Source organism: Ceratina calcarata, unplaced genomic scaffold (genome assembly GCF_001652005.2).
Source record: "Ceratina calcarata isolate Rehan_Ccalc_2016 unplaced genomic scaffold, ASM165200v1 scaffold493, whole genome shotgun sequence".
Lineage (NCBI taxonomy): Eukaryota > Metazoa > Arthropoda > Insecta > Hymenoptera > Apidae > Ceratina > Ceratina calcarata.
The window spans coordinates 19,893-34,618 of NW_017173654.1; the positions used below are offsets into that span (position 1 = coordinate 19,893).

Genomic DNA, 14,726 nt, shown 5'->3' on the forward strand with positions numbered 1-14,726 from the left:
TTATACAAATACATGTATACGTTCAGTTCTATGATTAAGAATTTATATAGGGTGCAAACGTTATGCGACTCACCCTGTATGTTAAATATAGGTAATGAAAATAATTGAAATTGCCATTACAATCGAAACTAACGATGAAGCAGCCGGAAGTGCAATATTACGTATCGATAATTTATATTTTACTAGTATATGAATATTAAAACTTAATTGCTAGTCGATATAAATAATTTCCTGATAATGGAGATACAAATTTAAATAAGAGTGTTATATGTAACAAATGGTAGATTGTTTCCTTCTGCATTATATCAGACAGTTAAACACTTTCTAAGCCATGTTACATAATATACCTGTTGTTTTTTTTCATGTTAGTCACGTTACAGTGAAGAGATTATAATAATATAGATTTTATACATTCCTGAAAAGCGAAATCGTAATTTAAGAATATTTTTACTTATCGTTGTTACATAAAATATTATTTGTTTGGCATTTATATATCTACGCGATGGTTTTAATTGTTAGTTGATTTATTACTATATTTATATTATATTTTCTATTTATAAATTTTATATATTTAACATAGTTTATTTTATATATTCTTATATTAATTTTTTTCTTAGTTTAATTGAAGTTATCTGTATCAGAAGCGCACGCTTCAATGTACCTGCGAGATGTATATATCAACGTAGATTTTAATCGATACTAATTTTATACGAAGTTGTGAGAATTATATAGAAATATTTCATTGTTATTTTAATAAATATTATATCGAATCATTTTCTAAATAGCAATCAGAAATGTTGTAGTCATGACTGCGGGACCGGAAGCTAATCGCTGTACCGGATATACGAACAATCCGAGTATGTCTGAATGCCAGGAAATAGATCACTGTTAATATTTTTTTACCATTAAGGAAACAGAATTCGTATTATTCGTATGTACCGCGATTAATGGATTGATCTCCGGCTTTCAGCTGAAAGATTCCGGAAATATGGTGGAAAGAAAGAGAACAGATTTATTTCGGAAATCTATCGATGTACTTATTATCGACAGACAAATAGTCATACATATAAATTTATGTACATAGAAACTTCGCCTAAAACTATTTATTATACAAATAATCCTAATATTTCATAGAGTCCTCGTCGTCGTCACTTTCTTCTTCGATATCTCTCGAGGACTCCAACAACATTTTCGAGAGCACCGGCATTAGTTTTTCTTTGTACGATTTAACTACACTCAAATTGTCTTCATTTTTCTCGCCTTCATACTTAATTATAAAGTCCGCCACGTTCCACAATATGCTCCGGAATTTCAACAGCAAATCCGCAGCTCTGGAAAGAAATAAGCGACGTATAATAAGGTTGAAAACAAATGAATAAAGAACTATGGAGGAAATACTGACTCCTTGTCACAGCACAGTTTCACGTTACTTATACTGTCTATAGAAATAACAGCATCACCTTCGGAAACGTTGTCCATCTGAAAGGAATTTAGATATTTTATATTTGATAAACTTGATTAGGAAAATACGTACTTGTTCGTAACAAGCCTCGCCCTGGCTGAACAGTAGCACCGTCAGCGGAGAGACCATGCTGGTGTCGGTAATTAAACACGAATGCCTTTTAACGAATTCCATCTTGTTGATATAAGTCATCGTATCACTCGGCCACGTTCTTCTGTTATAATTCACGCTTTCCGTCTTGAGCTTAACTTTCTCGCCGTCCCTGAGAAGAGGAAACATGGAAAATAGAAATTTGAAGAATGGAGCAATTTCTTTGCCTTTCGAAGGTACACTAACTCGGTTATGAACTCGTTCGTGTTGCTCATGAAACATCCATTCTTGTATCCGTAACAGTTTCTTTTCAGCAGATGATTCGTACCGGCGAACAGCATCGCGCGGATTATCTCGTTGTTCTTGCCGTAGAGGTTCATATTCTTATAATCGAACGTTGACGAGATCATCCCGGCGCTTATGAGATTATTCATATGTAATAAATACAGCTCTGCGAATTAAATAATTGATTGAAATAAAAATTAAATTAACAAATGTAATAAAATTAAACGATTAATTCTCGTGACGACCGACTTACTTTTCACCGCGTGTGTACTTTTCACTTGTTGCGTGTCATTGGAGAAACTGAACAGCGATGGATTCTTAGCATGCTGCAGGCTGTCGTAATACTGTAAGATAGCGATATGATCGCTCGTCTTATGATACTCTTTCTTCTGATCTTTATAAACCACGTTGACGCTCTCCGTTTCGTCCAGCGAAACACTAGGGCCCATCGCGGTCGAAAACACGGTAGCTATCGATAATACAGGATCTAAACACCTTAAAACGATGGAAAATTGAATTTACTGAAAGAATTAAGTGAAATACGAAATAAGTATGTCTTACGTACTGGAATATACAGGACAATACCACTGCCCTACTTAGTTTCGGATGCAACGCGAAATATGAAACACGTTTTCCCAAACTCGTGAGATTCTCGTCCTCGTCGAGGATGCTGAGCCTCATTAAATTGCTGATCGCATGATTTATGGACACCTTACTAGGAGTTTCGATCATCTCTCCAAAGAAATCGTACGCTTTCTCGTTCTTCAACGTCTTACTAATAATAATCGCTTCCTCCAATGGAATTTTCAATATTTCTGGTTTTGGGTATGGGTCCAGTTTCTCATATTGTCTTTTCGTAATTAGATGGTAGCTTTCTCCTGGCTTTACACGTCCAGCTCTCCCTTTTCTAGACATCAATCGAAGTTAGTTTGAAATCACGGTATCCGGTAAGGGGGATGTAAGAATGGGAACCTTCCTCAAGATCAACTTACCGTTGGCAAATGCTCGCTTGGGATATATAACTGAAATTTAAACTGCTCAAAAACTTGAATTCGTTCCATTCTACTTGTCTCTTAATCGCCGTATCGATCACGTAGCTGATGTCTTTGATCGTGATGCCAGTCTCTGCTATGTCCGTAGACAGTATCACTTTGGTCTTGTTGGCCGGCACCGGCTCGAAAACCTTTTGCTGGGCTTTAATCGGTATTTTGGAATGAAGTGACATTATGAACAGATTCCTGATGCCCTCGTTGACAAGCAAATTGTTCATCTCCTTTATTTCTTGCCAGCCCGGGAGGAAGCATAAAATTGCTCCCGGCGGTTTAGTACCGATGATCCATCTTATCAGTTGTACCACTTTGTCATATGGAACTTCTATATCCCTGGAGTAACTTCTATTTCCCTGGTTCTTATTAAAAATGGGTATATCTTCAATGAAATGCATTTCGACGGGGTACGTCTTGCCAGGCACGTCGATAATCGAGCACGCGAAGTACTCTTGAAACAATTCTGCGTTTATACTTGCAGACATAATTATGAGCTTCAGGTGCGGTTGAGTTTTCAGTAGGTCCTTGAAGAATTTCAGTAATATGTCGGTCTGTAGACTCCTCTCGTGAGCCTCGTCTATAATTATATGCGTCACTCCTTTCAAAGTAGGATCGTATTCCAATCTTCGCAGCAGTATTCCGGCCGTGCAGTACAAAACCGAACCGCCCATTTGTGGCAGCACGTTGTCGAATCGAACGTGATATCCGACGACGTCGCCCACATTCTCGTTCCTTTCCCAGGCAACGCGGTGAGCTAAAGAGACAGCCGAGATCCTTCGAGGCTCTGCCACGACTATGTTACACTCGTTCCCTCTACCTTGTTCCACGTAGTCGTCGATTATGAACTGTGGAACTTGGGTGCTCTTGCCGCAGCCGGTGTCTCCTTTAATAACTATGACTTGATTATTTGCTAAACTACTGAGAATTTCTTCTCGATATCTAGTAATAGGCAGATCTTCGGTCTTCTTTTTATGTACGTAATCGCTCAACATATAATTCGTCTTATACGACATCATATCTGACAAGTCGTCGTTCGATTCGGAAACATTCTCTTCTTCCATCGACTCTTCCTCAACTTCAGGGATCGGTGAGGCCGTTATTACAGGTTCTATGCGATCGTCAAAGTCTTTGATCAGTGAACGTAACTCCTGCTTCCATTCCGGTGCTACGTTGATGTTGACAAATCCCTGATCCTCTAAGTGGTGTCTAATGTCCTTATCGTCGTACAGCACAGGTTTCTTTCTGCTTACTCTTTTATTCATGTGTAACCATTCCAAACACGCGAGCGCTGCATTATGCGCAGCGCTCTGTTTGTTCGTCGCTACTTCAGAAAATGACGTTTCAACAGGCCACGTGATGTTAATGGTACACCTGTTCCTGTTGCGCGTCTCTGTTCCGTACGTAACCGACATGCATTCCTTATTAAATTCATTGTTGACGACGTTGTAAATGTTTCTAAGATCAGCCAGTGGAAACGTATACAATTTCTTAATACCTGAAATTGATATTAGGATAAATTTGATTAGGAAGAATGCAACAAAGGCTTATCATACATTATCGTACTTACGCTCTCTGATCGCCGAATCAATGTTATCCAATTTATTGTTTCCCTGTTACAAATTCATTTCGCATTAACACTCTGTACATTATTTAATCTATAGAGATTTATACAAGGACGTACCAAGTACAAATTTTTCAGAAAGATTGTATGTTCAATTGTTTGTTTGATTGTATGTTTGTAAGTATTGTATTTTCAAGAAATGATTGTATTTCTGAGAGAACTGTATTTTATAAAATAAAAATATTTATGTCACTTACCTGTGTAAACTTAGTTACTTCTCCCTCTTTATTTTCCTCAGCCTCTTTCTGAAACCAAACGTAATACGTTAATATTAAATTTGCACCCTGTTCCTTCGCTTATTGTTCTTTCCTAGGAAAAGTACTTTATGACAAACCTTGAAAGAATTATAAGAGAGTGCATTAAATTTCGGGTTCCGACTCTGGGAACAGTAGAACGTTACTTGATTCTTTAAACGTGATCTATAGATCTGAGTGAGGCAGTACGACGCTAAACTGTTGGACATAAAGAATTAGTACGTACGGACATACATGATTTTAATGAAGCTTACGTTACTTACTTGCTATGCAACGATCTCCTTGCACTGCACGTAATGTGAGATAACATTTTCTCTTAATTCATAGATATTCTTCGTAAAATAATACAGGTTATACAGTTAATATATAGATTTATTAAACATTGACATTATATTCCTTAGAGACTACTATTTTTATGGCAGCATCAACGTTCACGATTCTGTCTTATATTTAATTGTAATTAATTACAATAACCGTAAAAACTAATGAACATTTCTTCAGACAACTATTCATTTCTTTCCTACCATTTTCTACTGCTTAGAGCACGTGTGCAGATAGAGAATTTCAATATACCTACGGTCGATGTGAAGAACGTTCGGAGGGTCTCCACTGAGAAGGAGGAAGCACCCGGTGATCCAGGTTTACCGGTCTATATAATACGTGGCCTCAGATAAACGCCCGCCACGTCTATAACGTGTCGCATGTGCAATACCGCTCGCCGGTTATTTATTAAACGTGTCGTAAACTGACGGCGAACCCGAAGGGGTATTGCTTAGAAATATGCTGAAACGCAGCCGAATCGTATTGGCATGGAACGTTTTACTGATCGTTGCATTATACATCTGTTCTTTCGCCACTGGTAACGTCATCGATCCAGAATTAAGTTTCAAGACCGTGGAGAAACACATCGACTTGCAGTCGCAATTAACGAAGATCACGACCAGGATCGTGCTGGAGAACGGTAGCAAGGATAAACACGTGCAAAGTTTCATTTTTGCATTGGAACCCGAACAGAGGAGCAGCCTCAGTTACATAGCGGCATACCGAGAACCCGTGCGGGTAGAACTGAAGTTGACCGAGGTCAAAATAAACCAGCATGCAGACAAAACGTTCTACAAAGTTGAACTGAAGGTCCCACTGCCACCCGGAAGAACCACGTCCGTCGAGGTAGAATGGATCATGGTTCACGAGCTGGTGCCTTACCCGAAGATGATCACGCAGAAGGAGAAGCAATTGGTTAAGTATACGGGAAACATTCACCTTTACTCGCCTTATAATATAGCAAAAGAGACGACCACTGTCTCTCTACCATCACGAAATATCGAAAGCTACACTAAATTCGAACCAGTTTCACAGAGCGATTCAGTGATCACTTATGGCTCTTACGAGAAGATCCCTCCGTTCTCTTACGAGGAGCTCAGCATACACTTTGAGAACAATAATAAATTCTTGACCGTCACTAGACTCGAGAGGAGCATCGAGATCTCTCACTGGGGTAACATAGCTGTAGAAGAGCATATCGATCTGCTGCATACAGGAGCATTGTTAAAGGGATCTTTCTCGAGGTATGAATTCGCGAGGGAGCCGAAATCGGGACAAGCCAGTATCCAGAGCTTCGACACTATTTTACCCGCGGCTGCCTCTGATATTTATTACCGAGACGAGATTGGCAACATCTCGACCTCTCATACGCGTATTAAGAAAGACTCCGTGGAGTTGAACCTTCGTCCACGGTTCCCACTATTCGGTGGCTGGAAGACCAAGTACATAGTTGGTTACAATGTTCCCAGTTACGAGTATCTGTTCCACTCGAACGATCAGTACACGCTCGAGATGAGATTGCTCGATCACGTCTTCGACGACATGGTAGTAGACGAGTTAGTCGTAAAGATTATTCTACCAGAGGGATCGAAGAACATTGAGCTGATTCTTCCATATCCTGCGACGCGTTTACCAGACTCTCTACATTACACGTATTTGGACACCGTCGGCCGTCCGGTGATTTCGATTACTAAGAAGAACTTGGTCGAGAATCACATTCAAAACTTCAGACTGAAATACACGTTCCCGCGGATATTGATGTTGCAGGAACCGCTGCTCGTAGCTGTGGCACTGTATCTGTTATTCTTATTAGTAATTACATATGTGAGGCTGGACTTCTCGATCGACAAGGACGAGGCGTCTGAGAGTAAATTACGGATCGCTGGACAGTGCGAGAAGATCTTGGCTGCGCAGGACCGCCGAGTGACTTCTTATAACGAATTAGACGATCAGCTGGCGTATCTGAAGGCGAACAAGGACGCGAACGCGTTCCTGTCCGTTGTGAAGGGTATCAATCAGGAGTACAAAAGTGCGACTAGTGCTATCGCTGAGATCGCCCAGCGTTTGAAAAGCGAGTCGGGCGATGTGTACGATCGCGTTCAGGAGCTGCAAAAGTACGACAGGACGTTGAAGGAGCTTTACAATCAGCAACAAGCTTTATACGTGGACAAACTGGTACCGGGCAAGATCGGCCGTCAGCAATTCGTAGAAGCCGAAGCGGCGATTACGAAGAAGAAAGAGGAGTGCGTTGAGAAGATCAATTCGATAATAAAGTCATTGCAGTAAAAAAATACTTGCAAAGGGTGCCGGAGAACAAGAGACTTTAAACGTAATTTCCAACATGTTCCCTACTCTCTCATGATGAGTTGAGATTTTGTAATTAAAACGAACGATGTTGTAATAAAAATCATTTCTAATAAACGTATGTCGATTATTCATTTAATTATAATCGCGAGATATCGTTGTTTCGAAATATATATTATATATAAAGATTCATATGAGTAATTAAATGTGAAAAGTTCGTTAGTGTGCGAGGATGTGGAAGAACGAATGATTAGGCTTTTAAAAGTGTAAACCAAGTCCCATTCTCGGACCGATTGGGCTAGAATAAAACATTGGCTATTATAGAGATATGTAAGTGTAAATATCTAGTGAAAGTTAATCAAGTTCGTTTCCATAAAATAAAATTATCTAATGGATCGAATTCGCTAGTAATCGAAGGGATATAACTTCGATCTTTCCGTTGGCTTTACAAATTCTGTCAACGTACGACAACGTCGCCGGTTAAATGAGACACCTGCTAACCCTTTCGGGCAGCACAGTGGATCCGAGAAAACTGTCATTACATCGAATGCTTGCTGGCAGCAGAATGAGTAATTTAAGAAAATTTATAGGTAAATAATCGGTTGCTCGTTGAATCGTGATAACGTTTTGACGATTCGCGATTTTCAATGCGAGTCTAAAAACTGTGTATTCGTGGTATTTTTGTTTTACTGCTCGCTGCTCGAGGGTTATAGGCAGACGGATAATGTTTTACGGTTGTTCGTTCTTCGACACAGATATCGGGGCCAATTTGACAGATCCTATGTTTCAAGGGATTTATCATGGATCGCAGAAACACGAACCGGATCTGGATAAAGTTTTAGACCGAAGCTGGAACAATGATTTGTCGAAAATTATAATCACTGCCTGTAATATGGAAGAGAGCAGGAAGGCCCTCGAAATAGCTCGGAGAGACGGTAAGTTCATTATTTTTAAATGTCAGCAACAATTTCGTTAGATTCGATTAATGAAAAAAACCATTGCCGTGTCGTCGCGTCTCTCACAGTTATCTGTAGCTCTTAGAAACAAGTGAGATCATTTCCTGTAACTATTTACATATTTTAAACACTTGTTACTAAATTGAAATGGCCCAAAAACTGGTAAAAGAGATGCGACAGTTGCTGCAATTCTATCATCGAACTGCATGTGCAATAGATTTTCTTTCTGAATTTATTCGACATGGTCTTACTTTGTTTCAGAACGATTATTTTCAACGGTCGGCTGCCACCCGACGCATTGCAACGCTTTTGAGGAGAGCGGCGACCCAGATGCGTACCTTAAATCATTGTCAGACTTAGCCGCGGACAATAAAGATAAAATTGTAGCCATCGGTGAGATGGGACTCGATTACGACAGGCTACAATTCTGCCCGAAAGACGTGCAAAAGAAATATTTCGAGTTGCAGCTGTCTTTATGTTCCACATTGAAATTACCAATGTTTCTGCATTGCCGTAATGCTAGCGAGGATTTCGTAAGGATTTTAAGAAAGCATAAGAACACGTTGACCGCTGGTGTCGTACACTCATTCGACGGGAACCCAGAGGAAGCTAATTCTATCTTGCAATTGGGATTGTACATCGGTATTAACGGATGGTACGTTTTAATACTGTCATTACCGATTCACGATGTCTTATATGTACGACTGGTGCGTGAAATTTGAATTGCAGTTCCCTTAAAACAGAAGAAAATCTGTTTTCGGTCACGACAATACCGTCAGATAGGCTGATGATAGAGACTGATTGCCCGTGGTGTGAAATAAGGCCTACCCACGCTTCCGCGAAGGACGTAATCACCAATTTTCCGTCGGTGAAAAAAGAAAAATGGCAACCCGATAAAATGGTCAAAGGGAGAAACGAACCGTGTACCATAGTGTAAGTATATTGCTAACATTTGTTCGCTCGACAGATTGCAGGGATTGAAAAGATTACGAAATTAATCGAAAACCAAAAATCGCTGTCATGACTAGATCGTGGATTTCATACGTTTATAAATTGAATAGAATGTCGTTCAAAGGATCAAAGGATGTTCATACTAAATATCATTTCTCAAATAGATATCCTACAATTTTTATTTTGCATAAAAATGAACAATCTGATCATGGCTTCAATCCCTGATGGCAGTTTTTACGTGGATCGTTAATCGTTATCCGGATGCTTCTTCCCACAGCCAAATTTTGGAAGTCCTCGCGCGGATCAGAGACGAGGAGGAGGAATACTTGTGCAATCAGATCTATAAAAATACGATGAAGGTCTTCTTCCCGCACGAACTCTAACACATTAACCCAGACTGAAGTGTACTAATTTTTGTAACCGATGCGCATTTTAGCATTACACGCTCATACGTATAATAATCAGGGGAAAAAATGCTGTGAAACTATATACGATACAGAGGAATACACATAATTTCTACCATGTCCATTTTTGAGAAGGAAGGAAATGAAGAGACTCATTTTTACATGCATAGTTGTATGGACTGCGACGAGCGCGCCGCGTCCCACTGATCTCTTTACATATAAAACTTTAATATTGCTTTTCTTTTTATCTTTTTTGTTTTCGTTAAACTAATCATTGTCACCATTAATCATCGCAATTAGCAATTCGCACTATTAGCGCTATTATAATTATAATAATAATTATTATATTACCATACCTATTTATCGACATTATTCTATACATCCTATGGATATTATTTGTTACTCTTATTGCTATGTCTAGTGATATTAAGTTAAATATTCTACGGATAGAATTAACGCGTGTACTCTACACACTCTCTCTCTCTCTCTCCTCCATTATTTTTATATATAAACAAAAAACGATACCAAAAAAATAATTTTATTATTCAATATACTGTTCAAATTCACAAATCAACTTGTTATATTATCATCAAACACCGTATTAGAAACATTGAATGAAAAATATATTAGTAAATATACAAAATGAGAGGTTCTTCGTCTCAATACTAAATAATGTAGTATATATATTACTTTAATAATTATTTTGACGACAGACAGTATTAACTTAAAGGGGACAGTTTCGAATCGAATTTACGTGTTTGTCAAAACGTCGCGTCGGAGTACGTATACATATTCTTCAAATATCACAGGTAAAATGGCCGTCACGATGTATTTGGAAATGTATCAGCAACTTCGGAATCATAGAACTAAATGCAGAGACGTGGGAGGAGATTTTATTCGTTAATCACCGAAGAACAAAGTTCCGGTTACTTAACGTCCGGTGAATTTCGTTCACGGGACTTTAGACAGCGTCTGCATCTTCTCGTAGACCCAGTCGTAAGTTTGACTTGCCAAACTCTGCGTCGTGTCGATCGCTTTCGTGGCGTAATTTTGCAAATTCTCCGGACTTAGTTTCCCGCTAAAACGAAACACGACGTCGTAAGATTTTGATCAACATTTTCGTACGCGCCTCTCTTCTACTTACACGAAGACATTGTGTTGGATCCAATCAATCGACAGGATCCAGTAGTCGGACACCTTCTCCGAGAACTGTTTCGTATAGACTGTGACTAATTCGAAACTCTGGTTACTCCTTAATTTAATTTCGTCCAACATTCCCGGAGCGTAATGTTCGATCTATTAAATATATAATACTTATCCTCATCATATCTCGTCCCTCGCATATTTCTTTCGGTACTTACCGTTTCCGTCACCCGCGGACCGTTTTTTCTAGTGTACTCCACAATGTTATCGTAAAATTTAAGAGAAACATTTTTCATTACAATGTAAACGTCCCCAGCTAATTTCATATACGGTTTACACGTATCGACCGTCGCCTTGTAATATTCCGGTGACGAGGCTTCTATAAATTCGAGAGCTCTGGACGAGTACCCTTGTATCACGACCCATGACTGGTGCCCATAAGCGGACAGTCCACTGCTCTTCAAGAGTTTGTCCGTGTTCGATGCTACAATTTTATCGACACCAAACGTAATACCAGAAATTACCCATCTGTCAATATGAATAAATAAAAACGCCAGATGTTTTCCTACCTTTAAAACCATTGTGCTTGTAAACATCGTAACTGATGACGGCACTGACAAGAAGTAATAACAAAACTACCACTTTTCTCCAGGGGAACTTCTTGCTCGGAGAAGCTGTCATTTTCAATAATAATCCCTGGAATAAAGAGACCGAGTAAGGTAATCACCGTATCTGAACGAGGTGTTGTTTGACAAACACTGATAACGGCCGTGCGGGGTTTAAAGGTCAACGTCAATAACAAGAAAATGACTAGTTGTATGTACATACACCAGCGAATTATTGTATACGTGTCTGAGTACGTACTTCCGTTCGTTGAAATCGTCGGCGAAAACCTTAAAATCCCGGTGCTGTTTTCAACGTGTACCGTTTGCCCGTAAAAAAAGCACGAACGCCGAACGATGTTAATGTCGTCACTAGCAATGTCGAGGGGACAATGTGCGATCGATAGTCTCCTCCCGAAAAAACAAGCTATCTAACCTACACTAGATTAAGAATTCGAATCTCGTTGCGGCGGAGGCTCGCCGGATTTGAACGATCTGGTTTCTTTCCCCAATTAAATCGAAATAGAAGCTGCGAAAATACGTCGGCGAACCGTATCGGCGTTTGAAACGTGTGCCACGCGTTTAAACTTCGGCAATCGGCCAAAGCGGAATTCGTACGTACGTTACGTGTAACATTCTGACTTGCGTGTTTGCGCATACGTACAACGGAGTACCGGGAAAGAGCAGGTGTCATGCATTTTCGATGGGTATCGGATTTACATGGAAATATACATCGAGGAAATGTGATTTATTGAACGACAGAATTGTTCTCGATCGATTTATTAAATTTCCACGTACCTTGCATATCGCGTTGCAACTCTTGGCCAGGCCCTCGTCCTTGCCCTTCTTCCACCTCTCGTTGCTCGTCTGAAATAGCGTACACGTTTCTTTCAAGCATTTCGCGTCTAATTTCGTACGCAAGACACTCCATTTAGCATCTAGAATAATGAGCCACAATTGATTTCACGATATACGTTGTATGATTAATTAATGTTTAAAACCTGATCGTTCGATTCTTACCGATGTACGTTAAAATTAAATGCGATTGGTACAAATTCTTAGCGTGGAGCGATCTCCACGCGGAGAAGCAGAGACGGTCTGTACATAAACAGCCTACGAGCGCTTTAACTAATTCGTCCCTATAGCTCGCGTGCACCTTCGGTGAGACCTTTCCGAGCAACGTTTCGAACAGCTTTGTACAACTCAGATTTTTATTTTTAAACAGTATCGACTGGAACGAATATAAATACATAAGTGACAGAACGAAGCTTTCGATTAACGATGACGGGATGCTTACTCTTAATTTGTCGAGGCTGTTATTAATTTCCCTGCCTATCGAAGCAGGGACGTTGAACTTCCCAGAGCATGTGTCTTCGATTATATCGAAGTACACCTCCGGTTTGAGGTCGTGGCAGTTCTCGTGGCCGAACACCAGATCGTTCAATATTTGTGCGACGTAGTTGCAGTAGCTTTTGGCCTCCAGCATCGGCGACATCACTTCGTGCCATACTTTCAACCCCAGTGGCAGATTCCTTCTGCCAGCCTGGGACATCGCCCAGAGTAACGAGAGGCCGATGTTCTTTCTGTTCTGATAAGAATTCTTCACGCGGATCAATTTCGAGACGTTAGCGGCGGTCATCTCGGGATTGATCTTCGCCAGGAGTTGTAAGAACAATTTGTGCCCGACGGCGGGCGATCCCTTGGCTAGATCGGTGGCCATCGCGGTGAGAGTGTTTTCGTAAAAAAGTTGCGCGGTTTGCTTCCCGGCCACCTCGATGGCTTTCTCCAATGTGCTGGATATCGATTTGGGCACCACGCTCAGCGGGTAGTCCTTAGGCTTCCCAGAGAACACGGCGTCTTCTTTGTCTACAGGAATTTTCATATTAAGGAATGCAGCCAGATCCTTCAACCAGATCAACGGAGCTTCTGGGAATCGGGCCTGGCTGCTGGTTAAAATACTGCGAAACTCCTCCGCGTTAATCGCGTTGAGCGCATCTTTTATAGACTTGGGAGGTTTCTCCTTTGGAGGCTCCGTTTTCTTCTTCTCAGACTGCTGCTGCTGCTGCTGCTGTTTCTGTTGCTTCTTCTTTTCCTCATTCTCCTTTGTCTTGCTCTCCTTCTCCTTCGACGGTTTCTTATTTTCCTTGTTACTATCCAGATTATCGTATAGAGTCTTCACTTGACTCAAAGGCACTGGAATGAAACGCGTCTATTTTTATTTATGGAATGAAACATCATCTGATGAGTAGATGGTTGAGCTTCGCTCGAATGTTTCATTTAAAGAATCGCGTTCATTTATAAAAAGCGCGAACGGTAGCGAGTAAAAGTGAGCTGAGCTGGCGTAGGTTAAAGGGAATAGCTTACGGAAATCCTCGACTTTCGGTGCGTTCTCGATGAACTTCTTTTTCTCAGCCTTCGTGAGTTTACTGGTCTTTCCATTGCTCTTTTCCTTCTTGTTTCTTCCAACTAATTCCCAACCACCGGACGACATAATGTATAATAGACAAAGTCGAACCGCCTAACAATACTATTAAAAGGCACTGAAGTGTTTCTGGTAGCAGCTGTGTTGTCGGCAAAGTGTTGTACGTGGTCGCGCGTGCGTATTCGATCCATTGAGATTCGTCATTTTTAACGGGACGTTCGAGGAGTGAAACGCTGGCCAGCCCGAAAGAGATGCAACACGGGTGGTTTTGGTGTACCACCGAGGAGATGCAAACGGCGCGTATATTAAGGACGAATTGGCAGTTTCTCTCTGGTTTTATGCAATTTTCTTCTAAATGCAGTATTTAACAAGTTAAGCATGATTAATTGGCATTTTATAGGTCCTGATAAAATCCGACCATTCCACCGTCGAAATGGCGAACTTTTGATAAAAAATTTCGTTTTTCCTCAATAACTTCTAAACCGTTGGAGATACGGGAAAATTAGTTATTGACGAAAAACAAAAAAACAGTTTTTTGCAAATTACTCGTAAACTATTCATGCTAACGAAAAGTTTTTATACAGAAATTGTAGACCTCGTCGTCCTCTACAAAATGGTCCTAAATAGTATCCCCTAAGTCCATCTGTTTGGAAGTTATGGGCAAAAAACGAAAATGTCGAGAAATCTGAAGGGGTACCCCTTGGAAAAATCTTGGAAAAATTGAAAATTTTTTTTTCACAAAATATCGAAGAATGCTTCAAATAAAAGTTGTAGGCACTCCAATTACCTACGGGAAAAGTGATTACCATAAGAATACATGCAAATTTTAAGTCACTATAATTTTTCAAAAAATCCATGAATTGAT

At 40.1% G+C, this 14,726-nt stretch overlaps 4 protein-coding genes across 5 annotated transcripts; 2 read left to right on the forward strand and 2 right to left on the reverse strand.

Moving 5' to 3' along the window:
- Nucleotides 1–987: 987 nt before the first annotated feature.
- On the reverse strand, nucleotides 988–5,305 carry LOC108628010 (ATP-dependent RNA helicase DHX30). Its single transcript, XM_018029647.2, has 11 exons — nucleotides 5,022–5,305; nucleotides 4,839–4,956; nucleotides 4,702–4,749; nucleotides 4,451–4,493; nucleotides 2,830–4,378; nucleotides 2,403–2,744; nucleotides 2,091–2,332; nucleotides 1,799–2,003; nucleotides 1,535–1,724; nucleotides 1,403–1,479; nucleotides 988–1,331 (listed from the first exon to the last, which is right to left on the reverse strand). Exons 1-11 carry the CDS (start codon nucleotides 5,066–5,068, stop codon nucleotides 1,121–1,123), a joined length of 3,072 nt encoding a protein of 1,023 aa, XP_017885136.1. The 5' UTR covers nucleotides 5,069–5,305; the 3' UTR covers nucleotides 988–1,120.
- Nucleotides 5,306–5,409: 104 nt separating this feature from the next.
- On the forward strand, nucleotides 5,410–7,504 carry LOC113464713 (ribophorin I). The gene has a single exon (XM_026816147.1). It carries the CDS (start codon nucleotides 5,539–5,541, stop codon nucleotides 7,363–7,365), a length of 1,827 nt encoding a protein of 608 aa, XP_026671948.1. The 5' UTR covers nucleotides 5,410–5,538; the 3' UTR covers nucleotides 7,366–7,504.
- A 34-nt stretch (nucleotides 7,505–7,538) lies between these two features.
- LOC108628012 (putative deoxyribonuclease TATDN1) lies at nucleotides 7,539–10,049 on the forward strand. 2 transcript variants are annotated; one of them, XM_018029651.2, is made up of 5 exons: nucleotides 7,539–7,973; nucleotides 8,175–8,318; nucleotides 8,601–8,994; nucleotides 9,069–9,272; nucleotides 9,568–10,049. In XM_018029651.2, exons 1-5 carry the CDS (start codon nucleotides 7,868–7,870, stop codon nucleotides 9,671–9,673), a joined length of 954 nt encoding a protein of 317 aa, XP_017885140.1. In that variant the 5' UTR covers nucleotides 7,539–7,867; the 3' UTR covers nucleotides 9,674–10,049. The 2 variants fall into 2 exon arrangements, with proteins under 2 accessions (XP_017885140.1, XP_017885139.1); XM_018029650.2 differs by having other exon boundaries at nucleotides 7,541–7,973; nucleotides 8,139–8,318.
- A 165-nt stretch (nucleotides 10,050–10,214) lies between these two features.
- Nucleotides 10,215–14,020, reverse strand: Tmem214 (Transmembrane protein 214). The gene is made up of 8 exons (XM_018029649.2): nucleotides 13,804–14,020; nucleotides 12,737–13,632; nucleotides 12,460–12,670; nucleotides 12,238–12,377; nucleotides 11,407–11,533; nucleotides 11,056–11,321; nucleotides 10,839–10,990; nucleotides 10,215–10,772 (listed from the first exon to the last, which is right to left on the reverse strand). The coding sequence occupies exons 1-8, from the start codon at nucleotides 13,928–13,930 to the stop codon at nucleotides 10,646–10,648; spliced, it is 2,046 nt and encodes a 681-aa protein (XP_017885138.1). The 5' UTR covers nucleotides 13,931–14,020; the 3' UTR covers nucleotides 10,215–10,645.
- Nucleotides 14,021–14,726: the final 706 nt, after the last annotated feature.

Coding starts and splice junctions, on each gene's coding strand:
- LOC108628010 (XM_018029647.2), bottom strand. CDS start 5,068: ATGTTATCTCACATTACGTGCAGTGCAAGGAGATCGTTGCATAGCAA. Junction 4,957..5,021: donor AGGAGATCGTTGCATAGCAA/GTAAGTAACGTA, acceptor TATGTCCAACAG/TTTAGCGTCGTACTGCCTCA. Junction 2,745..2,829: donor CAAGCGAGCATTTGCCAACG/GTAAGTTGATCT, acceptor ATTGATGTCTAG/AAAAGGGAGAGCTGGACGTG.
- LOC113464713 (XM_026816147.1), top strand. CDS start 5,539: ATGCTGAAACGCAGCCGAATCGTATTGGCATGGAACGTTTTACTGATC.
- LOC108628012 (XM_018029650.2), top strand. CDS start 7,868: ATGAGACACCTGCTAACCCTTTCGGGCAGCACAGTGGATCCGAGAAAA. Junction 7,974..8,138: donor TAATTTAAGAAAATTTATAG/GTAAATAATCGG, acceptor TCTTCGACACAG/ATATCGGGGCCAATTTGACA. Junction 8,995..9,068: donor TACATCGGTATTAACGGATG/GTACGTTTTAAT, acceptor TTTGAATTGCAG/TTCCCTTAAAACAGAAGAAA.
- Tmem214 (XM_018029649.2), bottom strand. CDS start 13,930: ATGTCGTCCGGTGGTTGGGAATTAGTTGGAAGAAACAAGAAGGAAAAG. Junction 11,322..11,406: donor CAAGCACAATGGTTTTAAAG/GTAGGAAAACAT, acceptor ATAAAATTGTAG/CATCGAACACGGACAAACTC. Junction 10,773..10,838: donor ATCCAACACAATGTCTTCGT/GTAAGTAGAAGA, acceptor GTTTCGTTTTAG/CGGGAAACTAAGTCCGGAGA.